General features: G+C 38.1%; 2 protein-coding genes across 3 annotated transcripts in view; both read right to left on the bottom strand.

Annotated features, from left to right (window-relative positions):
* The window catches only part of PPIL2 (peptidylprolyl isomerase like 2), a gene marked incomplete at its 5' end in the record, with an annotated part of 67,754 nt that extends 67,609 nt beyond the window's left edge, over window positions 1-145 (bottom strand). The window contains one exon of the mRNA XM_008634107.2: window positions 136-145. Within this exon, the coding sequence (XP_008632329.2) occupies window positions 136-145 (10 nt within the window). The remainder of the gene's footprint in view (window positions 1-135) is intronic.
* A 1,267-nt stretch (window positions 146-1,412) lies between these two features.
* On the bottom strand, window positions 1,413-27,031 carry LOC103616103 (protein HIRA). Of its 2 annotated transcripts, none has more exons than XM_017734967.1 (24): window positions 26,936-27,031; window positions 26,060-26,170; window positions 25,168-25,258; window positions 24,572-24,666; window positions 23,641-23,736; window positions 22,657-22,817; window positions 21,650-21,817; window positions 21,008-21,121; window positions 19,409-19,479; window positions 16,966-17,071; window positions 16,183-16,404; window positions 15,485-15,570; window positions 14,835-15,029; window positions 13,276-13,446; window positions 11,101-11,320; window positions 10,243-10,347; window positions 9,290-9,438; window positions 8,409-8,570; window positions 7,581-7,639; window positions 6,502-6,607; window positions 5,230-5,352; window positions 4,129-4,292; window positions 2,341-2,429; window positions 1,413-1,842 (listed from the first exon to the last, which is right to left on the bottom strand). In XM_017734967.1, exons 1-24 carry the CDS (start codon window positions 27,021-27,023, stop codon window positions 1,726-1,728), a joined length of 3,069 nt encoding a protein of 1,022 aa, XP_017590456.1. In that variant the 5' UTR covers window positions 27,024-27,031; the 3' UTR covers window positions 1,413-1,725. The 2 variants fall into 2 exon arrangements, with proteins under 2 accessions (XP_017590456.1, XP_017590457.1); XM_017734968.1 differs by having other exon boundaries at window positions 11,101-11,305.
* Between the last annotated feature and the right edge of the window lie 471 nt (window positions 27,032-27,502).

The raw sequence follows: 27,502 nt of genomic DNA, 5'->3' as shown, positions 1-27,502 counted from the left end.
GATAGTCAGATTCCCACTGACTGCACCAGGCTTTGGACCAGACTCCCCTTCTCCCCAGAAGATGGTGTTCAGCTGCTGTTTTAATCCCATCAGTTGGTCCTTGGCTGCATCCATGAGCACAAGGGTGAGCACAACCTGCTTTGCTTGCAGGGAGTTAGACTAAAGGACTTCTCAAAATCTCTTCCAACCCAAATATTCCATGATTCTATGTTGCTACGGTTCTCCTCTGAAGAATAGAATAGTTGTTCCCATGAGTGTAGTCTAATTGGCAACAGCATATGAATTATTTACAACATTACAACTGGTTCTCACTATCAGACTCTTTGGCCACAGCACCACAGCTACTCCTTGTCCTGGCTGAGGGTGAAGGATATTGTTTTTTAGAGGTTTAGGGGAGAAACTACCCTTTTACAAGGGTTTAAATACACTTACTAATTTCAAATCTCTTACTCAAAAACATTTCAAAGCAAGGCATAAACTGAGGCACACCCAAACAGCAGGGCCTGCAAAGAACCAACACCTTCACTTGCTCCTTTCCCACCACCAAGCGCAGTCTGGGAAAAGAAAACAACTTGATTTGTTTTCAGTGGAATTCCAAGAGCATTCCACAAGGAACATGGCCAGAACTGCATGAAGCTCCTTCCCACTCTGGTCAGTGGTGAGGGGAGCCTGTTTGGCTCTGGCTGAGATGATGAGCACTCCCACACAGCTCCTGCTCCCTCGGCCAAGATGGGGCTCCAGAGGCAAACACTGTAGCTGTCCACAGACATCACCAGCACTTGCCTGATCACGCTTTCAGAGGAAAGATCATCCAGACAGAATTATTTATTTCCAGACACATTAACGTGATTCAGCCTGTGTTGACATTTCTGGAGATGCCTGTGCCCTTTGTAATAATTCAAGACCATGTTTTTGCTTTTTGTTTTTTTAAACCAATGCAATGTTCTTTTATTTTGTACTTACAAAAAGAGCCACCCCATTGTATCCCTCCCCCTCCCCCCAAAATGCCTTTTACAAACATTGAAAAATTAAAAACCTGATGATGACATGTTAATTTGGTAGAATTACTTTGAAACATAGCCTTTGTAATTAAATTCCTACAAGATGACTTTGTAGTGATAGCCTGATTATTGGCCAAATAAAATTCCATATTACAAGTTAGCAAATTCTCGTACAAAAATAGTCCATGTGTTAGAACAGCCTCTTATTATTATATTCACAGGAAAGAGTCTATTGGCTGCATAATACCTTAATATTTATGAAATTTCTTTTTACGTGGCTCATTCATCTAATTTAATATAGTGTTGAGCCTCAATAAATCCTCAGGCAAAAAACCCTAAACAGGGTTAAATATGCTGTTCAGTGTACTCTGAAGTACTGTGCTTTTCACAGGACATCCAAGAAACCGCACAAACAGTTCTCAGCTCGTTTTAATATTAAATGAGATCCAGATCCAAAAGGATCCCCCTGAAGTACATATCCATGACTTTCCATAGAAACAGAGGCCTCAGCTTCAGAGGAAACAGCTTCAATGGTCAAGCTTCACTTGGGAAACTGTCTAGCTCCTCCACTCATCGTTTTCAGGAATCCGCTGGGACCTCTGCGGCACAGCCCTTCTTCAGGAGTGTCCCCACTGACCGGGCTCTCGCTCCTCTTCTGTCTCTGGTTAATGCTGTTCAGAAGTTTCTCTCGGACCAGGCCTCACAGGGAAAATCTGGGGACATGCTACTTGTCTCTCAAGATGTCTAGCTGCTCTTGATACTCTGTGAAAAGCCTCTGGAAGCGGAGGTTCTGTCCAATAACAGGAAGAAGCTCTTTCAATAGTTCTCTCTTTTGTAAACCCTGCACAGAAAACAGAAAAGCATCCTCAGAATCTATGTTATCATTAACATGTTTCATAGACCTCTCTAAGATTCATGCCCTTTCTCCTGCCTAGAGAGAGCTGTTTTATGTTCTCACTCAGCTTCCATGAATCCCAGAATACAAACTGTCTTTACATTTGCACACTCATGAAGCTGGAGCAGTCTCTGCAGTTCCAGACTCCAAGCTGTGTTCTGAGAGGGAAGACCTGTCTTTGGCATGTCCCTGTTTCAAAGCTGCTGTTTGAACAATGCTGAGAGCTGAACATGCAACTTTCCTTCATCTGTGTGATACTCAAGACAGCACCAGAGCTGACTCTGGGTCAACAAGCATTTGCCTGTGGTTTCACATGGAATAAATCTCAATGCCATGGGATAAAGCCTGCTTATGTGATCAGAGCAGAGTATGGAAAAGGTAATACCCTGTAGTTTTTATGGGAAACTCTTCCTTGTTCTTCATTAAACTACTATCAGGACTTACCATAACTGTTGATTCCCACTGACTTCCAGCTGAGTAATGAACTGGACCCAGTAAATCCTTGCATAATTCTCGCAAACGATATTCAAACCCTGGAGATAATCAGAAATAAAATCACATTCATAAGCATTTCACTACATATAACCACTCCACAATGCAGCAGACAACATTCAGGAAAGAATTATAATAAATAAAATAATAAAATAAAGCCCAAAATACTGAGTTCTGGAAAGTCATATTACTATTCTTACAGAAAATCTTTGGAAATACAAGATGATTTTTAGAGCTCTGAAGGGTCTTATTTAAGGTTCTCAAAACCAAAACCACTACTAAAGATGATCTACAACAGGGAGAAAAACTGAAGTCTGAAGTAATTACTCCAGCTTGTTTTAAGAGCTGCCCTGATCTCAACCTCTCTCCCACTGCCCCCCCATCCTGCCCGCAAAAAACATACCAGCTGTTAAAAAACCAAAACACATTTAATAAAACCACACAGCTTCCAGGCCACCTTTATTCACCCAAAAATCAGAGGGGGGAATTCCCTTGCAAGAAGCAAAGCCTATGCAAGAGTAACTTGTCAATCAACATATAACAGATGGAGTATTTTAATGGATTAGAATTCAGTGGACATAGAAATAATCATAAGAATAAAGGGTCAATAATAGAATATGCAATTTTCAAAATTCAGCAGCTCTAGAAAACTAGTGAAGCAGCAATACACATCTGGCAAAGCACAGTTTTTGTGACACCCATCCATCCATCCATCCATGGCAGCAACATTTGGAGGTGCCAGAGGAACCCAGCAGAGGTTCTCAATTACTGAAGGCTTTTAAAAGTACAACCATCTCTTTAACATATGACCCAAGATGAATATTTTAATTTCAGCTGGGGAAGGACAGAGAGAACCACATGCAGTTCAGTAAGCTCTCCTGTTAAATAAGGTAAGGGTCAAAAGGCAAGAATTAATGAGTTTGATTTTAATTCTGGCAACACCTATTAGGTGGCCTAACATGAACCATTTCATTTCCCTCGGTGCAGAATGATTATGGAAGGTGAGGAGTAAGGCTGAATTAATACAATGGGAACTACTAAATTATGAATGTGGACAGGCAGAGATACAAGAGAGATCTTCATAATCCAAAAAGTGTAAAGTCAGATGGTTAACCTTATTTAACATAATAGCACAGAGATAAAATGTATTCAAATATAAAATAGACACACAGAACCTTTCTTGTGTGTTTCTTTCCTCACAGAATTTAACACATGGAATTCACCAGTACAGGCAGTTGAAATTTTAGAATGTAAAAGAATAAAGTGCAAGCAATACAAGCAAATTCTCTGCAGTTTTATGGGCTCTGGTACAAAGTGTCAGAGACTGAGCAACCCCTCCATTTCACATCAGACAGCAATTGCCAGCTGGCTGAGGAACATTAGGTATTTTGCAAGGTGCTGCTGGTTTTCCTGAAACATCTGTAGCTGCTACAAGACAACACTCAGGATGTGCCTCACAGACCACTGGGCTTTTTTACAATGCAATTGCCATTATTGGAGTCTGCAGATGGCACTGCTTCCCCAGACCATGGTCTGTTCCCAGTCACTGGGTCAAAACAGGATTCCTGAGAACTGAGCACTGCAGAAGCAAATCCAATTTGTTTTAAGCAAACTCTGAGTCCAGAAGCCAAGTGCTAAAAGGAGGATGTTAAGGGCAATCATACATATACATGACATGAACAGTGTTTCTTAAAAGCCCATCAGAACTGCAGAGAAGTACCAGAGGCTGGCAGGTCTCACCTTCATTAACTAGGTACCGTGCATAGATAAGGAGCCAGTGGTGATATTCGTGACTGGATTGTAACATAAGTGCTGCTGCTATCTGGTTCTCCAGGTATGCAAGTGTTGTTTCTTGTTGCACTAAATGAGGCATGGAGAACAATCTTGCAGCTTGCCTTCCTGAACTGCAAAACCAAAAAGATTAACGTGCCATAAAATCAGATACAAGTTTAAGGAATATATCTTTCTGTAGCACTAGCTATACTGCACTGATCTTTCAGAGGCACACAAGATATAAGGCATTTAAAGGATTTCTTGCATATAAATGTATTGTCATAAGAAAGCTAATTTGAAAAAAGTAGCCAGTTACTAGAATTTTTTTCAAATGGAATTTTTCATTCTGTTATTGTCTCTCTCAAAAAGAGAGTGTTGTTTGTTTGTATTTCAAATGCTTTTCACAATTAATTCCCCTTCTCCTCAAGAGAAGAGCAATAAAATCATACAGCTCTATACAGTTTCTCTCCAGAAAAAAATTAAACTTGGATGTGAAGGGCAGAAATAGCAAAGAAATCTGCCTGGGAAATCTAATTCAAATCCAAGTGAGGATGGGCTGTTAAACTACCTACAGGAATCTGCTCTGGCTCACACAATTCCTTGGTGATATTTTCACATGTTAAAAATACTCACTAGATGACTAATATCTCGACTTTCTCAAAGACTTCATTAAATAGATTCTTTGAGGCCAACTGAACTGCTCAAAAATTGTAGGCCTACTCCAGAAAGCTTGTAAACTAAAAATTAAAATGCAAAATGTAAATAATTTGTTTTAGGTAATAAAAGTATGACATACACAAAGTTGTCCAATACCTTACCCATCCAATAAAGAGGAGCTTTAAAATGATTGCATGTAGAGCGTGCTTTCCTGCCCCCCAGACAATCTCATAACAACATTAAGATACAGACTATAAACATGCAAAGGTTTAAAAAACCACTGTATGAACGACTGATTATTTCAGAGCCATTGGCATTTCAGGAACTAACTCAGTGATCCAGGCACGTGAATAAATGACATGACAAAACCCAGACAAACGTGCTGATGACAGGAAGGCAGCGGGTGCGTACTTTGATGTCCGTCCCTGTATTACAGCCAAGGGCCCAGAACACAGCATGGCTTCTTGGGATGGCAAACTAGTCCTGAAGTCTGCACATTGTGCTAGAGAGTCCTGTTTGTCAGAAACAAGATTCCTGAAAAAAGCAAACAACGAAAAAAGAAGTCTGAGGATTGCAAACAGCAACGTCAGTGGATCCAGCTCTGTTCTGCCTCAAAGCCTGATTTGTGTTTTCAGAGATGACCAAAAAAAATATCACTGAAGTGCTCAGGAATCCCAGGCACCCTGATTATTCCCACTGTGTGTCCAAATTCTGCTTGTGCCATGTCCCTCCTACCTCCAAAGTTGAAAATATTAATTGTATAATGTAATTTACCATTAGTTTGGAAAGAAATTAATTTTCTACTTGCCATTTTACATTCTAATAAGAAGCCATGACCCAGAATGATGCCCGGAGTGAACACAGGTAATGACTTTCTCATTAGGAACTTGATTTTACCTTGTCAGGTGTCCCCCCACCACCAGACACACACATTGACAATCTTTTCTATAATTACAGCTATCCCTTCATATGGAGGGAGCTGACATTACATTCCCACACCTAATTAAGGATATCACCTTCACCTGCTTGAGATGCCAGAAGAAAGAGAGTGGCTCAAACCAATGCTAAGTTTAGGCTTCAGACAGCACAGGGGTAAAACGGTACAAATATTTGAAATACCCTTTGCTTCTTTATCATGTTTAAATCTGTATGATGATTAAAGGCATTGCTCTTTCAAATATTTGCCAAACTGTGGTACAAACTAAGAAATGGCAGCAAATTCAGAATTATGGCTGAGAGCCCATCCTCTGCTCCTTACTCCCTTGACATAAAGAACAAATAAGGTGTTTTTCCTTTTCCAGAGGATTCGCCTCAAGTAGTTGAATAACAACAATTATTCTGAGGAGGAGTTAAAATAAGCCCTTTCATCAAGCAGGCTCATTACACTAATTACAACAATTATATTAGGACTACAACATGTTTTTTTTCCTCTTAGGAGGACAACAAAGAACCTGTTTTGGAAAGACACTGTAAATAATTTAACCATGGAATTTTTTTATAGGAACTTATGCCTTTCCATGGGGAAAGCCTATCTGATCCCCAACAAGACACAGACTCCTGTGTAACCTTTTCTTGTGTTTAGTAGTAACTCTTCCATGACTCTGAGGTAGAATGATTTCTTCCCAGTAAATCAGAACACATGTTCCTCTGAGTTGCAAAAGCAGGAAACAGTACATGACTTACCATGTAGAAAGAGAAGGATTAAAGCAGTATGCCTTCCCATCAGACATGCTCATGACAGGAATTCCATGCTGAGTCAGCAAGATCTGAGAGACAGTTGCATCACTTCCTACAAGTCAAATCAAACCGAAGTGTTTCTTTTGGAGTCTTGCCTAAGACTCATAACGGTCAGAAATTGTATCCACCATTAATTATCAGTTACAGCAACCAACAGAAAAAGGTTCAATGTTGTTCTCAAGTACTGATAGGAAAGTCAAGACACAAGTTAATGATGGCAAGCACCAGGCTCAATGCAGTAGCATTAACATCAATTTTGCAAAATACATTATCGATCTTGATGCTGCAATTTATACAGAACATGGGCTTAATGAGGAACATTCCCCTTACCTAGGCAAAATCTTCAGCAATTCTGCTATGTCTTTTGTAACCCAAGAAACCTGTAGCTTTCTTTTTCCCATTAAGTTAAAATTATAAACCCCAGCATATTTAGAAAAGCATGCTAAGAGCACAGTATAAGTGGGACAGCTGGAGTCTCATTTCCCAGCATATTCCAAGCCCAGGGTTTCTGCATGTAACTTCTAATGATGACATTTGCAAACTGGTAATACAACTGCTTCTCTAGCTAGTTTGGATCAGTACTGTACTAAAACAGAAGCTAATGTACTCTAAGACACTGCTTTTTTGATGATTTGTGTTGTGCCAGATTGAAACTGAAGATTTTAAAGTAATGAATCAGAAGATAATCAGTTGTTGTTCATCATTGAGACAATAAACATGCAAATTACACAGAGAAATTGCTGTAATAGCAGATTTATATTAAATATTTATTTCGTGATCTTCACAACACTGAATTTCTACATTCAGAAGCAAGGCAGACTATAAGCTACAGAATCTCACACAGGTTTGCTGCTCACTGATATTGTCATCACTGTTATTTCAAGAACTTCCCTTTATTAGACAATAATGGAGGGAAATTATTTGTTTAGGCTTTCCAGGTTTCATAAAATTTCAGCATATTCATAAATGGCACTAAATAGTACAGGTGGGCTCAAAGGTTGGTAATTAAAGGACTTTTTTATTACCTGAAAATATTGTTTGCAAAGACTCATCTCTAACAATGGCTGTCTGCTTGTGAACATCCCTGAAAAAGACAAAAGGACAAGTCTGCAGTCAACAAACAACTGAAAACTCCAAAATCTTTTAACAAATGCACTTTTTCATTATTCATGACAAAGCAGGGGATTAGGCAGTTTGTTTGTTTGGGGTTTTTTATTTGTTTTTTTTGTTTTGACACTCTCTTCATTGCTTAGACAAAATTACTTTGGCAGAATCAAACCCCTTATGGTAAGACAGAAGTTAATAGCAGAAAACAATTTTTATGGCTCTTTATCAGGAAACCTCATTACAGCAAAGCAAACACCGAGGATCCAAATAACTCCTTTAGGAGCTCTGACTTGCCTGAGACATTAGATTGAATTCAACAACTGTAAATAAATTACCACTGTTTTTATCTTGGCATCTTGAAAATGGCTGGAGTAGTTTAACTCTAAAACTTGTGTACTTTATTGGTTAAAAATGATGGAAGATGGAAGTATCCTTGCTTCTCTTTCCCCTCCCCCCCATGCCATTCCACATGCATCACAAACACTTAAACTAGTGACTTCTAGCTGATTCTTTATCTTTGTTCTAGAATGAAGTTCAGTATTATGGACTGTCCTAGAACAGAAACAGGATTCTGCTGAAACAGAAACAGTCCTGCCCAGTTAACTCTACATATTCTATTCAAAAGTGGACTTGTGTTCAGACCTGATGTGGTTTAAGCTCCAGTTTCAACAGCAGTGCAGTGACACAACTGAAGGTACCTATGAACATGGCCTGAGGCAGCTGCTGCAGCCAAACGTGGCCCTTACCAAACAGAGAGCGTAGCAGCAGTGGTGAGAGCCATGATGCAAGAACCTGTGCAGTGCAGGGTGGAAATGGGTGTGTTCAATATTATAGGAGGAAGAAGGCGACGACCACAAGCTGAAAATACTGATAATGTTCGTTTCTCACAGGCCACAGTCACAATCTCACTGAAAAAAAAACCAAAACAAAACAAAGAAGAAACATTTGCATGTTGTCAAATGCAAGTAGCATAAAAACAGGCTGAATTCTTAAGCTGTCCTATAGCTTGGGTAAATTCCCCAAAAAGTAACTATTGCAGCTTTAAGAAAAAATTTTCAATACCAAGAGGAAAAGTTATAAACTAAACAGACCAAGGGGCATAGCTGGAAATACCAGCAAAGCTTTTGGTTATACACAAGCTCTCCTTCAAGCCTATACTTGTATTTAACTTTAAAATCTGCTGCTTCTTTTTCAGGGCTCAGGCTTCAGAAATACACTTTCAAACTCTGAAGTTGAAACTAGGCAAAATTGAGAAAAATTAAGGAAAAAAATAGCAAAAGACTCAGGAAAATACTTTGACATGACAAAAACAGGCCATTTCAAATTTTTGGTTCTTTAGTAGCTAGCACTTGAAAACCTGTGACTTATGATTTAGTCAACTTTAATGAAGAAATTTAAAGGAGAAATGTAAACTTACAGGAAAATAGTTGTAACTCACTAATGAGAATTTGTGATGTTTTAAGACTGCATAGAGTTAATACTTAAAGCAAAACCTGAGACTAAGAGAGGTGCACACTTTTATCCATAAACATTTATTATGAAAAATAACTGTAAACTGTACTTTTGTACACCTAAAAATGTCTTCTGGCCTTCAGGACCCTCTTCCTCCAAAAGATAACTCTCTTACCAGCTTCCTGCTGCAGCGAGGATTCGACTGGTGAGGACTGTCTCCCATTCCTTTCCTTCTCGATTACACTTTAACCTGCTCAACTTTGAACCTCCCACTGTGGTCATTTCATTCTCCACTTCAAGGTACATTGATGGATCTGAACTTATCTGAAATACAAAAAATAAAATAATTTTTGGAAGAGGAAAAAAAACTACTCCAAAAAGCAACAACTACTATTAGATCCAAACCAATGTCTTTAAGAACAGATTTAAGTACGGCATTCTCTGTTTAACGTGGCTTCAAAATATACCATGGCACTTCAAAAGAGCAGACCTCTGAAAATTGGCCTTGGCTAGAACACAAATAACTTCTTTGTATTTGAAGCACAAACATAAGGAAAGGTTGTGCTAGTCTGTCTCTGCTTCCTAATTATGGGCACCAGATCAAGTCTGTATGTGCCCAGCCTCCCCACAGTCTTGCAGTTGGAACCAGACTACCACAGCCTAAACACACATAAAAACTATTTCACAAATACCTAAAGCACTACTATTTGCCAGCCTGTTCAGATACAGAGCACCTCCGGAGAGCTCTCAGAAAAGCCTTGTTTTTATTCTTCAGTGGTGTACTCCCAACACCACTGCAGTAACAGTGCAGCAGCTACTCCCACCAGAGCCTCTTACCTCCACCACACAACTTGGGCTAACCAGGAGGAGGGACTCATGAACCAGAGCTACTCACTCCTCCTTGAAGTTTAGCTGGGTCAGAAGTGTCCTATTTTTAGCTGGTTTGCCATTATCTTTATTCATACAGACATATTCTTAGAAGCTGAAGTGCCACCATCTTGCTTATTTCAACAAACGCATGCATTCAAATGTTAACTTATCCAAGGATGTGCATAACCTTAGAATATTTAAAAGAAAGCAGGATTTTTTTGTTTGTTTTTAAAGTATTTTTCCTTATAGCCCACTTACTTGCAAAGTAAACGATTTCTGTGGGATTGGGGTTGGCAGTTTAAGTGCTAATGCTGGTGCAGAGATGCAAGCAGCATCCTTCTCAGAGGCCAATGTAGCTGGGGCCTGGAAAAAAATAGCAGAAATAGTTAAATTTTTCTATTAAAAATGTTAAAACCAAATATATTCTACCAAACAGATTGATTTGAAAGAGAATTTTCTTAAAATTCCAAGTAATGCCAATTGCAAATGTATGAATACAAGTTTTTTAATATAGCTTCTAAGAATTAAAGAAAAACAAAACAAACTTGAAGTGGTCTCTTTTTTTTTTTTTTTTGAAAACAACCCTATTTTCAGCTGCAACTAATTCATGAAAAATCTGGTGTATTACATGGAAAATCTAAGCTCTAGATACTGAAAACACAGGTATCTATATGATAGATAAATGACCCTAAAATGATGGAAACTCTAATACAACTACTTTAGGGTTCTGAGGAAATTCATAACCATTTAAGTCATCATATCCAAGTCAAGTTTCTTGTTCTTGAACCACTCTCCATCATACACCACCAAAAACTGATGGCACTTCATTGTATTCTATACAGTCCTTTGGCAGGCTATCATTACTTAGCATGCTGGGACCTTTAGTAAGTAGCTACGTATCTATGTAAAAAATAAACACATTTGCCACACCATGTGCACCTGCTTTTTTTAAGCTTAAATTCTAAAATCAGTAAGTTTAAAGGCATGGAAGAGGGATGGCTAAAAATTCTGAGGGACTGATACTACTTGTGTTTCCCTGAGTCGATGAACAAGTCAACATGGGACTGACTTAATAAAATGAACTTTGAAAGCCACAACGAATCTTATTTATTTTACCTGAACAGTTAAAGTTACTGGTACAAGTCTGGAGTCTTTCCGAGGCCTTCCTTTTTTCTTCTTTTCTACTGTTTCTCCCTCGAGTTCCAGTTTCCGTTTGGGTACACTGAGTGGTTTAACAGCTGGAATCTTCTCTTCACTGTCACTGCTGCTCTCCAGAATATCCTTGGGCTTATTGTCTTTAATTAAATTCTGATCCTTCAGTCTGTAAAAAAAAAGTCTGTAAAAAAAAAGCTGATTCCAAAAGTTGCCATGTATCCTACACATTGCCCTCTTGCAGGTAAAGTGACATTTCTTAGCCCTCTTCGAGTGTATTTCAAAATGCACAAAGGCAGGAGGAGGAAGATGAAGAGGTATGGCAAACCCTTTCCAAAAGTACAATGTGCAATATATATGTGAACCAATCAGACATATTCTCCCCTTTAAAAACAATTAATCAAACCAGAGTTAGCCACTGGATAAAGCTGGAAATAGCAACTTTATTTTAGCATTCAGTTCCAATTGCAATCATTTCCCTGAGCTGATACAAATAATTCGGCACTCTAAGATGCCAGAGCAGTTCATCTTTTCCCCTTCAGCGGACATTAGACTTTCTGCTTATTCATGTAGAACTTCTGTCATTCTGTTGTCTATCCCCAGAAGTTCTGCCCAGTTCTGACTACTGCAAAATGTGTATCTGTGAACCATACAAATGACTTCACTGCTACAGCTTCCATTTCAGGAAACATAACTATGGAACCACAGAATGGTTTGGGTTGGAAGAGACCTTAAAGACCATCTTATTCCAACCCTGTGCCATGGGCAGGGACACCTTTCACTAGGCCAGGTTGCTCCAAGCCCCATCCCACCTGGCCTTGAACACTTCCAGGAATGAGACATCAACATCTTCTCTGGGCAACCTGTTCCAGTGTCTACCACCCTCACAGTAAGGGATTTTTTACTAATACCTCATCTAAACCTGCCCTCTTTCAGTTTGAAGCCACTCCCCCTTGTCCCATCACTACATGTCCCTGTGAGAAGTCCCTCTCCAGCTCTTTTGTAGCCCCTTTAGGCACTGGAAGGCTGCAATAAGGTCATCCTGGAGCCTTCTCTTCGCCAGGCTGTACAGCCCCAGCTCTCAGCCTGTCTTCACAGCAGAGGTGCTGCAGCCCTCTCATCATCTTTGTGGCCTCCTCTGGACTTGGGTCCAACAGATCCATGTCCCTATATAACTAAATATAATATAACCAATACAAAGCACAACCCCTGTGAACTCTCTTGTTAACCATTAGACACTAAAATAGGTCATTTAATCATACTCTTCTCCTTCCCTCCAATAACTGGTTATTAACTCACACTGTTTTGCCTTTATTCCTTAACTACTTGGCTTCAGAGAAATACCTTACATAACCCAAACCTTTCTTCTCTGGCATCTAAATTATGCCAAACAATATACTTTTATCCATATTTCACTGACACATCAGAAGCAATTATGAGAGTAATTTAACATATCTTGCTTCTGCATCACATGGTTAAGCTCTTTGACATAAAAATATTGATGTATAAAAGTATGTTTTATTGAAAATAACTAGGGAACGACATACTTCTTTCTCAAGATCGCTATTTTTTTATCATTTGTTTTGGTGAAACAGGAATACTTATGCCATAACACTATGTCACAAACCAAAATGCTTTCTTTTTTTTTTTAAATCATGTGGATCCAGAGCCAAAACCCTTTAGAATCAGAGAATCTTCTCTACATGCCTTCAAGGCATAAAACTGAAATACAACTACAGCTATGATGATGAGAGGTTGTCTGCTGACATGTATGGTGATTTATCTTGAAGTAAATCTTTCTTGTACAGAGATGCAGGCTAGCTATTTTTGGCTGGTTTTGTCTTCTAAGGAGCCCAGCTGCACTCAGTCACACAGGCATACGTACACACAGCCTCTTACAACAATAGTTTTAACTTGGAATATCTTGAAGAATCTGCTTGACATCAAAATGCCAGGGACAAATGTACAAAGGGATAACACCAGCACAGAATGTACCTATTTATAGCCGTCCCCTTCCCTCCAATAGTGGAAGAAACCCAAGACAGCTTCTAGAGTGTCAGCACTGTGACATCTACAGCACAGAGAATTAGTGTTTCAACTCCGCATTATTATCTTCCTCCCTCCCAGGCTATGTCTTACCTGTCCACAACAGTCTGATTTGTGTTTGTTACAACAGCAGTCCCTGAGGTGGCTTTGGATCGTTCTGTGAATCTGGAATCAAATGCTTTCATAGGTTCAATCTTGGATGGAGTTGTCAACACAGAGGAAGACGATGCAGGAGGAGCAGCTGAGGCAGAGGTAGCATTTACACTGTCATGAAAAGAGACAGCAAAAAAGGATTGAAAGAAATTTAGTACTGGTAACCTGCGTTGCTCATAACAACTAGCACTCATGCTACTGGCTGGAAACCATGTTGAAAGCCTTCCACTCGAGTACATCGTCAATTATGATATTCTTTTTCCACTCTTTCATGCATCAGTGTTTTGCAAGCTTTGCTACTCTCAAAAGCTGTGATACACCTCAAAGCTCAGAGCTTCATGTGGCTGCATATCTGGATTAAAAGACCCTAATTCATTTATTATGTATTTTAAATTCAGGAAGGAAATTATACTTTCAGCTGGTACTTACATAGGCAAAGGGAAAGGACTACTTTTTAAAAAGATCACGGGGATTCCTGCTTTTACCCCTTGTTCAGGTTACCAAATATTTCCATATCAATATTATATTTTACTGTTTATCAATCAAACAATTTGGGATGAAACAATTTGCGCCAGGTTTAGATTTTGTTGTTGAAAAATCCAAACTTATTATTAGGCCTTTCCAAGCGTAACTCTAGGGCAAAGGAATGTGTTTTCCCCACACTAAAGCATTCCGGGGATCTGTTATTTCAATAGCTGTTTACTTTAGAGATTTTTCAATTCATTCGCAGAATGAATTCAGAGAATGAACAGCTCTAAAATAACTGATGCTTGTACTAAAAAGCTGCTAGAAGTACAATTTACAAAGAAAAGGATACTTAATAGTTTCATCTGTCAATCATTTCTCATAGTCCACCTGCTCACTTTTTAATCTGTGGCCAATTTTAACCAAATTTGACAGAGAAGTAGAGGTTTCAATGACACGATGCTGTTACAAATGCTATAAAAACATACTGACAAGAAGTCAGGTCAGTGCTACCACTGAGCGAAAAGCAAGTAAAGTTCAGTTGTTCTGTAATTAATTTGAAAGACACACTGGCCAATCAGCACATGTGCACTGACAAGCCAATGTTACTGTGCTCTGATGGGGTTGTTATACAGGAAAGAAGGATTACCATGTTTGAAGAGAGGACACAGGTCATAATTCGCTGTAAAATAGATTTCATTACTTACACTACTGGAAAAACCTTCTATTGTTTACTAATAGCAACCCACCAACCTATAAGTAAGTGATTTTGTTAAAGCATTAGTAATCAGCTGTGTACTTCATTGCACTGAAGTTTACTGCCAGAACTATACATATGGATTTATTCATTCCTGACTTATCACTATTTAAAGTAACCAAATACTAATAAAATCTCAATGTTTTCAGGAAGGTTAGATTCTTGGGGTTTTGCAGTAAGGAAACCACTTTAATATTTTCTTCATTACAAAACTATAAACAAGAACTAAAAACTAAACAGACTCATGTAAGTAAAAAACAAAACAGCAAATACTGACCCATCTTTATTGGCTGCATCATCTGTTGGTTTTATACTGGCTGCTGTTGGCTCTACAGAAGGCTTTGAAGTATTAAGGGAATTTGCTGTGTTAGAATCTAGTGACATGAGCTGCTGGTTACTTTGAGAAGACATCATTGAGCCAGACAGAGTTCCAGATATTGGGATGCTATTGAAAAATGCTGTAGAAAAATCCCTAAACAAAGAGACGAACAACAAATATATTTCTTAAAAACACTTTAAAAGTAATTGAAAAATAGTATTTTTAGCTAGAATTTTTATTCCATTCTTCCTTTTTCCCCATGTGGATACTCATGTACAACCTAAATAAATCCCCAGTACCTTCCCAGAGTAATTTCTCATCTTCAAAGGATATTAAAGCCGGTACTAATATAGATATGAATCAACAGTACATTACAGCATTGTTCATCTATAACAGCAAATAACTAGTATTAGCCTGATCTATTAGAAGTGAGACCTTATGGCCAAAGAACACAGGTTGAAACTCTATTTCATAAGAATACACACTTATTTCCAATAAGTGCTTTGCAATGCTCTAAGACAAAAAGTCAAGTTTGGAACAGGAAAAAAACAACAACAAAAAAAGATAAGAAGGTAAAGAAGGATTTTAAAGATTGCTTTCAAACATACCCAGTGTCCAGTTGAGCTATGCAGAGAGGTGTGATCCTTCTCCGACCATCTGCTGTTCGTGTTTCAACTTGTTTTTTTAAGAGATTCTGTTGGGAAATACATTTTATCATAATTTCTGACAAATGGAAAACGCTATTTTTTTCCTCAAACTGATAAGAATAAGTATATTTGAAAAAGTGCTTCAATTGAAAATCTGTTAGCAAAGACTTTTTCCCATAAACACACATATTTCCAATTTTCAATCTATCCATCTGTAGAAAAGGCATTTGTGGAGAATGTCATCTGCTCTCCACTTCAGAATCAAGTCTAAAACATTGTGCATATCAAATCTTTAATTAGAAGTTGTGTACTATGTTTAGAAGAGAATTTAAAAATGCTTCCAACCTCTGTCATTGAGAAACTGAAGCAGAGTTCTACAGCTTCTCTTCCATTAGCTTCTCTTGGTTTCCTTTCTGCACACCAAGAATTTTGCACCCATCACAGAAACATCCACAAGCCTGTTTCCATGTAGCCTTACTTCTGCTTAAAAGCATTTAACTTTTCAACAAGACCCAGTAAATGACCCACTAAGTTGGTCATATGGGTCATACACAGGCTGAAAAGTGCCACTCAATGTAAATAAGGGCACAGAAGTTGGTTCTTTCCTAACAGTTTGATATTTATTGGCTCAGTACTTGACAGTGCCCAAGAGCACCTACCTTTCTAATGTCCTCCAGGCTCTCCCCATTAACCATGCTTGCCACTTTGGGAGCTGTGGCATTCCCAGAGCCTTCCCAAATTGATGCGTTCTTCTGATCCGCCTGCTGCTGCTGTCTCTGTTGGTACTTGAGCATCTCTGGATTCTCAATAATGGTGGTGGACAACTGAGCTTCAGTCATGATAGCCAGGCTTTTGCCATAGGTGGACTGGTGAATGTTGCTCTGTGGGTGTTAAAGATGTGAGTGACCACCAGTGCTACCATGACATCACTGATTAGAATACAATGGAATCACAAAAATCTAATGGAATCCATAAAATGCAGCTGCCCTCTGGTGTATCATGTATACACCAGATTTTTTTTCAACTAACACTAAATCAATATGTAAAATAAATGAAATTCAAAGCTCTAGTTGCTAATAGCAATGAGGAAAAACAGCCAAGAGAAATTAGTTTTAAAAGACTTGCATATAGGCAAGTGAAAGAGTAATTTTATAGTGTTTTGAAGCACCCACTTCTTGTTGCCTTGGCCAAATAATTACTTCACATGTATAATGATGTGTAAGCAAGTGGATGTTTTCCAAATTCTTTCTTCCCAGAACAGAAACTAATACCACAAATTCATTTCTTGACTACTCTTTTTTAATGATTTGTAAAGCAGACAAGACCACATTTTCTGTAATATGGAAATCAGTTACTATATACTTCTATAAATAGGCCAATATTTTAATTGAATCAATACATCCCTGAAATATGATCACAGGTTCCCTGAGTGCTTACTGTACCTTTTCCTCCTCACTGAGTGGATCCCCAAGTTCATCCTGGGAAAAGTCCAAAAATGCCACTGATCCATCCATGGAACACACCAGGATACCAAGTCCATTAAGGGTCCTGAAGGAAGTAAAGGTCCAACTTTGTTTTTAATCTCTCTCATTCATGCAAAGTAGCAATACGATGGATTGTCCATAAAAATCTCAGTTTAAGATTTATTATCACAGCAATAACTGATGGAACCAAAGAAGTGGGACAGTGAGGAGACAGGATGACAGCAGCAGAGTCCCTGTGCCAATGCTCCTTTGCAGACTGCACAAGGACAGTGGCATTGGGACAATACACTTGCCCATGGCATGAGCAGCACCATGAAAACTTTCCTGAAGGGGTAAACCAGAATAGTGTTCACAGTGAACAGTGAGAGAAAATTATAAATGTATTTCCTTCAACAGATGAACAAAATTTTTGTGCTGATGGAAGTGGGTGAAGAAAGGGGCCCTCAGTTGACAAGCAGTCCAAAAATCTTGGTACTAGGCAAGAACATAGGTTTGCTTTTGTTATTGTTCATTATTTGGGTTTTTAAGCAAACTGCACATGTGATTATATATGAGGATATGTAGTAACCCTCTTCTGGAGGTCTCAAAAGGTTTCCTTAGCAAAGACAGAGAGGAGAAACTATACATTCTAGTCTTAATAGAATTACAATCTTGCATATATAACCTATTGTTGCACATTTGAAAAAATACTTGATGAATTTTGACACTGAATCCCAGACACTTCCAAGTACAGAGCTCACAGAGACAGCAACACAGTGGCTTACAATTTAATTGTTACACAGAAGGGAAGAGGAAAGGAAAGCTGGCAGAATTCCAAAGTCCTAACCAAGTTATTAAAAAACTATTACATGTACCATGGCTATAGGCATTTGGAAAGCCCTATTTTTGTGGTGGCTGGTGCCCTGATAGCATCACATCCAGAGAAATCAGCCTCAGCACCATGAAGGTGCACCATAAGGTACACCAACAGTACTCCAAGTTACAGAACAGTAAAATCATGTTGAGAGTTTTCTGCTTGCTTAGCAGCGAAAATTGCTGAGCTCCTATTGACCTCTGAATCCAAGCAATTGTTCCATAAAAGCATAATCATTCGCAGATATTATGTTGATGGATCCAAGTCTAAAATTCTAAACCAGAAATTATACAGATATAACAATATAATAGTACTAGGTTTCTCTGAATTTACTCAGTCTGTTTTCAGAATGGAGCACGTTTCTGGGAACACTCCATATTATAGACATTTTAGCCATCCGTTTCAATTTGTAAACGGGATATAAAATATCAAGCTGCCTGATGATCCTTTGTCTTTCAAGTATCCCACAAGACCATTTCCTCAGAAACTGCAAAATGTTAACCAGCTATTACTCCAAATGACTTCATGCCATGAAAAATGTGCAAATTGCAGATGGAGAAATAAAAAACACTCGAGGAAAACAAAATAATTCAAAGCTATTGTATTATAACAATAGCAGTACTTCTCATTAAATATTCCACTTGCTGGCTTTCTAGCCTGAATCTGTTGATGGAAGAAAAATGTTTTGGTTTGGAAAACTTTTTATTGTGGTTCACTGAGCTTCATGGCAAAATCCACATGGCACATAGAAACCCGGAAGTTACACAATTGTAAGCTTGAAAATTCACAGTATAAATACACCAAGATTTTGTTGTAACTATTAAGGGAGAATTTCAGAAGTGAGGAAGCGATAGAATTAAGACAACCTATGTAATAACTGTGTGCCTAACATATAAAAAATACTGATCTTTTTCTTGTACATAACCCTTAAGTCTCTGAATCACCTGATGTATAGATGAAGACAATTTTTTATACCATTTGGTGAGTGGTATCACAGTTATTTTTCTCTTATTAGTCAAGTCTTGCAGTTAATTTAAAACTATTTTTAACTTCTGCATTTTTGTGACCAGGCCTTAGGAAGAAAGCAGGAGAATAGAGTACCACTCACTGCAGAAAGAGGAAAACAAGACTAGGGACAGTAGACTGCTGAGAAAGTGGATTGTCTAACCAGCTTTTCATTAGAAGAAACACACACGAAACTCAACAAGTTAACCAAGTTCACCAAGTCATGTTACAAAACACACGCTCTATGAAAAAATGTCAGAGAATGATAACTCTAACATAAGTAGGAACTCATTCCACAGCTATTTTACTGTATCATGTTCTAAATACATTACTTTTTGTTCAGTTAATAATCTCAAGTGACCATGTGCTAGTTGGTAATATTACACCAAAGATGTTGCAGTAGAAACAAAACCTTCAGCAACCAATTACTTGTGTTCCAACAGCCACAATTTGTACTGTTTTGAGGCATTTCCAGCTAATATGTACACCTAAAGCTGATAGCAATGCTTTGGCTTCCATAACAAACAGCAGAAATCAACTTACCAGGAGATGTCCATGATTGACTTGTCAAACAGTTCATGTATGACAACTAAGGGTCGTTTCAGACATGTGAGCTTAAGAAAACAAGAAACAACACTCAGAAATGTAGAAGTTTTACACTACCATGGATAGTATCACATTAACACTCTCCCAGAGCCTCACAATATGCACCAAACAAGATCTGGCCAGGAAACAGCTGCATGTCTGGTGGTGCATCTGAGGCACCAAGTCACCCGTTCCACTGCTGGGACAGAAAAGCTCTGGAGAAGAATAGCTGACATTCAACTCTCTGTTCTGAAACACAGACTGAATTTCTTAATCAACTTTGCCTTTACACTACAGTCATAAAACACTCTCTGCTGCTCCAAAAGCAATTCCACAGATGCAAAAGACAGCTTCTATTCTAAGCTGTACTGAGATAAGGATGTTGCAAACTGCCAGCACATGAAGACAGAAAATAGATTAGGTTTCCATGTCCTCACTCGGACTACTTGTCTAAGAAAGTGAAACATATCAAGAGCAAAGGGAATTTGACTCACAATTACTCTTAAAGAGAATTCCTCTGCACTTAAGAATCAGCTTAGTAATAAAGAGCTGAATATGAAAACTCCCAATAATCTGCTCTAAATCAGACATTCTAAGCTCTTTAATGTCAAACCAACGGATTTAGTATCTCTAGTATATAGTACAACTGAAAGGAAGCAGAAGTTGATACGGTCAAGGAAGTTTTATGCTCACAGATGCAGTGTCACTGTCACCTTCAGTAGTTATTTATGGTTCCATAGGCCTGTGCTCTATATGTGTTTATTAAGCTCCTCAGGGCAAAGGCAACCTATAACTTTGCATCTCTGTACTACCTTCTGTAACCTTAACAGCCACTCCAAATGAAATCTTCATAGTATAAATAGAAAGTAAAACATACTGAGTGATACTTTGATATGGGTATGCACTGGTAGCCATTACCAGAAACAGATTTAGTTATGCATCCAGAGATTGATGGATAAATATCACACTGGAATCTATAAATAGTAGATTACAGTTAGCAACTGGTGTGTTCTAGCACAAGTTCTCATCACAAAGCTTTACAAATCAGTTAAATTGATTCCCTGTATTTTCCAGTTGCATTTAAAAATGTGAAAATAGCTACTCCTCTCTAGTAGCCAGAATATTCTCTAGCCAGAATAAAAATTTTAGTGTAGATTTTAAAGTAAAACCCAAACTAGATATCAAAAATTTGAAAGAATACTTAAAAAGCTCATTCATTTTCATATCCCTTTCCTTTACAAAGACAAAAGACAAGTAAAAGGAAGAAAATAAGGTTGCATTTATTAACTGTGGTAACATGTTTTATCCTGTAACAGCTTCTCCCCACTATCAGGGCAGACACTCTGCCACTGGGTTCTAACTGCTCTTGCCTTTAGAGAACTGAACTAATACCAGTCCACTTCCTTCCCCCCCAGCTAAACCTGTAACAACAGAGCCAAAAAAAACCTAAACATAAAACTAAATGTAAGACCTAATGCTGTACACGTGACCTTTGTGCTAAACCCCCAAGCTATCCAATGACCACATTAGTTCAAAGGCAGGAAAGAAACCACTTACCCAGACAGAAAGAGATCGATCTTTACTACCAACAGCACAACAGCAGTAGGGACAACTTGACTTGGTGGAGCTCCCATTCTTTTGTTTCTTTTTGAAGATTTTTGGATTGAATTTCTGAACAAATGAGATGCTCAAATTTTATCACAGTAATTACATTTTAGCAGGAGATCTGCTTTAAAAGCAAATTTTCCACTTAAGAGTGAAAAAGCAACATTTCACAGAAATAAAGTCCCGAACCAGACTCTATAAGAGCACTGACAAAAGCTGCAGAGGTTTTCTTAAGGGGCTTTCTGAATGCCTTAACAGGAAAGGCAAACAATATTAATTTTACTAGGGATCAGAAATCCACTAGAAACCTAAATCATTTTAATCAAGTCACTGAACAGCCAACAAAGCTGATGTTTGACATTCCTAACATGCTCCTGTATTCTCCCTTGTCTTGTTCATCTACACGCAACTCTCTTATCACAAGAGCAACCTGATTGCTTCCAACATGTAAAGTTGAAATTTTTAAATCACCACTATGCATTTGCTTTACTAATCTTGACACCCATCTTCACCTCTTGTCCCATTTATACATAAAATTATCGCAAAGCACATGCAAGTTTTAACTTCAGGGATAAATTACTATCACTCACTCACCACTACTGTAACTGCCTTCCGATGCCCTACAAAATCCATGTTGGTTTTCCATCCATCCCTCTCAATGATCTGAGCAGTGGGTCCAGAATTATTCATGGCATGAGCAGAAACGAGATAATGACCATCAGGCGACCAGCTAAGGCGCAACACATGAGTTGTCCCTCCACACTGACAAAAGAAACATACTGGAGCTTTAAAAGTGTTTGGCAAACAAAGGGTTTTAAATGCAAACTATTGAAATTTCAGATTTAGAGAATATGATTACAAAGTAAGTTTCTTGTGAATATAAAAGAATGACCTCACAACTCTCAGCACTTGGTCATATTTACACAGGTGATGTAGTGTAACTTAAGAAGCCGTATTAAGAGGTGGGGAAATGGAACTCAGAGAACTTTTTGAAAAGAAACACAAATGTTACATCTTTTGGATACTGTTTCCTCAGTATTTATCACAGTCATAGTGACAGGGCTGCAACACCAGCTCACATGTGAATTGAAGCAGATCAGGTCTACTACAAAGAGTAATTGCACTAATCACAATACCATAGTCACCAAGCACCAGCTTCTGTCCCCAGAAGCTTGATCTCTTGATCAAAGTCATCACATAACAGCCCTATGATGCCAGACCGAAGATCCCTCCTAAGTTCTTACCTCATTTCTGACAGTGGCCAATAGAAGATCCGTAGGGAAGAATGCCAGACTATTGTAATCAGTGTGCCAATACTTCCCCAGGATAACCCCTACATTTTCCAGTTTACTTAATTGTTTACATAACACATGTAAACCTTAGGCAACCACAATAACCAACAGCAGTAAGAGTCTCTAGTCAATGACATTTTGTATGAGAAAGTAATTCCTTTTTTCCCCTCTTTTGAAGCTGCTATCTGAAAGCTTAATTTGATTCAGAACTGTTCAATTAATTAATGTTTGCACAGAATCAGAGTTACTCTTCTAGTTTTCACTCATTCTAAGGGAATTCACTTTGAATAGTCAGACATTCTGAAGTACCTCATCAAATGGTTTTGTGATGCTGGTTTCCAGCTGCCAGTCCATGGTCCGCCACACCTTTAAACTTCGATCATCAGCCTGAGAGGCAATGTATTTTCCAACTGGATCCCAGGTCAGCCCTTTCACCAAGCCTGAATGACCCTTCAAAGTGGCAAGAATTTCTGTGCACACAAAAATTGAGAACAGAGAGTAGTTACTGCTGTCTCCTTTAGGACAGAGTGTTGAGAAAATTGACGATCTTTTTGAAACAGTATATTAAGTATAACCTCCTTTACTGTAGAAACAACATATCAACCAAATTGGAACGTGTACTTAAGAAAAAACTGATATAAAAAAGTGGTAAAGAGAACTCTGGCCAGATTAAGGAGTGCAAAACTCTTTAGAAGACATAGATCAGAGCAGGAAGAGCAGCAGAGTCCCAGCACTTCAGAGTAGCACTTTGAAGCTGTGAAAAGCAGCACTTGAACTGGAATTTCAGTTAAACATTCACCCTTTCCTCCACACCCAAAGATTATCACAACTAATTCAGCTTTGTGCAGCAAGTGTGAACCAAGTCAAAGTTGTGACTCAACAGACACACAAGGTTGGCAGACCTGGTAACCTACTTTCAGTCACACTCTTGCTTATCAGACTGTGGGAGGGGAGGCTGAGAGGGTGCACAATTAGCTTCAAAGTCTAAAAACTCTGGTGTAAGTATTGGAAGCAGGCTTAAAATAAATGGCATGTAAATAAAACACATGCATTCGTGACTTTCACATAAAAGCAGCAGCACAACCCGAATGCAGCTGCTGTCTGCAGCAGTGTGGAATCCACTGCTCATTGCCACCCAAACCTGAAAGGAAGACTGACCCGCCAGACTGCAGGTGTCTCAAAAGACAGACAACTCATTCCCACCTAGAGATTTGAAGAGTCAGTGAAATACACCCAAGGAGGGAAGAGTTTGTCACAAAGCTTTACATACTGGCACATCTTAAAAGCTCTCACCTGGGAATTTGACAGCATTCCAGATGACAACAGTGTTATCAACACTACAGGATGCCAGCCAGGCATCATGTGGAGACCACGCTACATCCATCACATCTGTTTGGGAAGAAGCAGTTTCCATTTAAGAGATTGATGGTAATCAGAAAGTCAAAAGGTCTTTTTACAAAGAACTTGTGTGGCAATATTTTGCTATCACAGAGAAATTATTATCACCTCACTAAAGTGGAAGGTAAGAAAGAACATAGCAACATTCATTGGGAGTGAGACTCCGCAACTTCCAATGTTCAATGAGGATCAAAGAAATAACCCAAAGGGAAAGAATGCAATGTTTAGTGATTGTAGGAAGTACTAACAGCTGCACAAAGAACTTTGCCTTGTTTAGAATGAAAAAGTAACAGAAACTATTACAGTGCACTCACTTTGTTCCAACACACGTGGAGTGATCAAAGTGATTTCCATCTTGATTTTAATCATAGCTCATGTCAGCAGACACAAAATGCATTTGAAATTACTTGTTTATTCAACTTTTGTATTCCTCTTTAGTTATTTTTCTTCTAAATCAACATTTATATTCTTTAGTTTACAAAAACTTGGTCTTTTGCCAATCAGACTATTCACTGCTAGTGTGAACATTTATTTAATCAAAAATACAGTTTAACTTCCTTCATTCAGATTCATTTTTAAGCTAGAAAATAGCAAAATATAAGTTCCTTAGTTGTTAATTTTTCTCCTACATACTTGCCAGAAGTTACTTGTATGAAAATTGTATTTCATTAAAAATTATATATTTTTAAATTTTCATTGTTGCTCTTAATATTAATTACTGACTTGCCACCAAATACATGTATTTCAAACAAGAAAACATGATACCTAAAAGCATTTTTTTTCCAAATACATGCAAATTATGTTCATTCAACACCTTTAAACTTACCCCCTGAATGGCTTCTGAGAATCGACACACACCTCCACTGCTCAACATTAGTAAGTTTGCTACTAGAACCAAACACAGTGCTAGGTCCAATGTACCTAATTAAAATATAAACAGTTATAAAAAGAATCACCACAAGCTCTTCACTTTCTTTGTAAAGAAAATCAGCTGCACAGTACACTTATATTTTATGGTCAGTTATTCCTACAATACAGAAGAAAAAAAATGCGGTTTTTTAGAGAGAGTAATTCCTGTTATTAAAAAATTCACTTCAATAAAATGTACAATTTCTATAGATAGCATAAAATGGTAACATTTAAGGTGACTCTTCAAATCTCACCAGGAAGCTTTCTTCAAGGACAGAAGAAAATGTCTCAGCTCTTCCAGAGGAGAGACACTGCCCAGGCAGACACACTCCAGCCCAAAGGACAGGAGGCCACATCACCACCACCAGTGCTTTGGTGTCACAGCTTCTGGCTCCTTACACACCAGGTGGAGCACTGAGCTTACCAAAGGCCAGGACAGGGAGGAAGCATTAAGATGTCACAGAGAAACCTACTTGAAATGAAATATAAAGCTGAAGGAAGAAACATGCTTACGCAGCTCGTTTCCACACCATAATCAACTTGTCATCTCCCCCTGAAGCCAAGTAAACTCCATTGTTTGACCACCGCACACAGTTCACACAAGCTGAAATGTAGAAAAGAAAGTCTGTAAGATGAAATATGTGAGTAAGTCATTCTGGACTGCAGACAGGATTTATAATAGAAATAAGCAAAACTTGACAGGAGATATTTAGGATTTAAGTGGGCTTTTTCCACTCAAAGCAGTTACTCTGTCTGCTTTAGATAAATGAATTGGTACTTATCTTTCAGTAGCAGTTGAGGAATTTCTTACTTAAAAAACCCTATTCCTTATCTAAAAAAGCTTCACCAAAAGAGGCTTGAAGGAAGAAAGATTAATATTCCTCTAATGAAGGAAACTTATTCTGGTAAATAAAGTGGGATTAAGAGGGCAAAGAAGGAAAGGTATATTTTGAAGAAAGAAGGGACAACTTGTCAGGTGACCATATTAATTCCAAATGTAATGATTTATAATGTAATAAGTGTAGTAATTTATAACTATAACCAATATACTTCATATGATGTATCTTTTACACTTATTTCTTCTCCTGTCCTTTCCTTCAGAGCTCTCCAGTTTCTCTGAATGTGTATTATCAAATACATTATGGCCACAGCTGAAAAAAGTTTATAGGGAGGAGATTTCCAGAAGTATCTATAGCCCTCTGCACATTTCCTCACATTTTAACAACATTTTCTGCTGGATGTCTTGAAAAGTGTACAGCCAAAGTATGAGACTACTCTGCTGTATTTTATTGATTCTTCACCACTGGACAGGCATGATTTTTACAATTACAGAGATGTAAGTCTTAAGCTTTGGCAAATTACCAATAGTCAGTACCAAAAAAACCCAACCAGCCAACTTTGTTACCTAAATGATTGTCCATCTGACAAAGCATCTTGGGAATATTTTCATTCTTTTCATCTTCCTCTTTCAGGACAGGAGCCATATTCCAGATCACAACTTTGCCAGAATCCTGACCTGTAAGAGAACAAAAAGCCCCCCCTTCTAAATAAATGCAAAAACGTTTTTCAAATTAATCTCAGTTCCAGAACAGATGTGAAAATGCAGGCAGCGGGGACTTTGGAAACATTTGAATACAGATGCTGCTTTGATATAATTATACCAATTCAGAAGTGCTTTATTTTTCTTGAAGCTATTAAAAACAATTTTATACAGCCTTGTTCAAAAGTCGTACTGTACATAACTGATACCAACTACAAGGACAACTACTTGTAATAAAAATATATTTTAAAAGAGAAAAGATATATTCAAATACTAAATTGCAATTACTGTAGCCAACATAAAATTATTCACTATTGTGAACCAAATAATATTTTTGCATATATTTCTTAAGCTATTCTATTTGTATAATTGGATTTTTCTGTCCCAATAGCTGTACTATTTAGCAATTGAAAAAGCCCAACTGCACATCCAGTTCCTCTTCAAATTAAAAAGAAATTTGGCCCATATGACCACGACTCAATCCCTGATAGCAGCAACTATTTCAATGACGTCCAAGAGGATGAGGACATCAGAACACATAACCCTGCCTTCTGCAGGAACAGCAGCACTTCGTAGTATATTTTAATAGCTTACACAATTAACTGTTTCTTAGAGATAAAAGTGATGTCTTTTTAAAAGGGTCAATTCAAGTGCCGTGAAGGCACAATATAATAATAATTAAAATAATAATTATTATAATTATAGCCCAAAATTCTGCCTTCTATCAGTACACAGACTTACCTTGTCCTCCTGTTGCAAACTTGGTCCCATCTGGGTGAATGTCCACTGAAAATATTGGCTTTCCTGGAATTAGAGAACAAGCAGCCATACAGTGAATTGTTTTACAGTCAAGAGAATGCAGTAAATGCCACAACCTTGGCTGGCAAGTGACTTTCTTCTTCTAAAGGCTCGAGTTGTAAGAATTACAGCTGACTACAAGGGTTGAGAGCAGCTTGCTGACAGAAATGGCAGCCTATTAAAAGCCTATATGGAAGTTATCATGCCACTAAAACCAGCGATAACCGAGGACACTTAATCCAGCAGGATATGCCAAATACCTCAAAGCAAAGTAATACCACAAAGCAAGAACCAACAAGGCAAAACTGTATTTGAGTATGGAATTTCTTCCAGGTTTCTCCAGTTCATTAGCTGACAACCTGAAGCAAGTCTTCTTTTGGTTTCTGTTTTTGTTTTTTTAAAACCCTCCCCAAGTCTCAGGCTGCATCTGTTGGTCACACAATTACCCGTCTCAAATTTAAATTCTGATAATGAAACTCTTCTACCCAAATATTTTTAGCTTCAATTTTA

Source organism: Corvus brachyrhynchos, unplaced genomic scaffold (assembly GCF_000691975.1).
Source record: "Corvus brachyrhynchos isolate BGI_N302 unplaced genomic scaffold, ASM69197v1 scaffold114, whole genome shotgun sequence".
NCBI classification, from domain to species: domain Eukaryota; kingdom Metazoa; phylum Chordata; class Aves; order Passeriformes; family Corvidae; genus Corvus; species Corvus brachyrhynchos.
This window is presented reverse-complemented; position numbering and strand designations above follow the sequence as displayed.

Excerpts from the sequence above, each read along its gene's own strand:
- LOC103616103 (XM_017734967.1), bottom strand. The coding sequence starts at position 27,023 with ATGGCTGCTTGTTCTCTAATTCCAGGAAAGCCAATATTTTCAGTGGAC. Across the intron at positions 21,818-22,656 it reads TCACAAAACCATTTGATGAG|TGTGGAGGGACAACTCATGT; the intron begins GTACTTCAGAAT and ends TTCTTTTGTCAG. Across the intron at positions 16,405-16,965 it reads CACTCAGTGAGGAGGAAAAG|AGCAACATTCACCAGTCCAC; the intron begins GTACAGTAAGCA and ends TAACACCCACAG.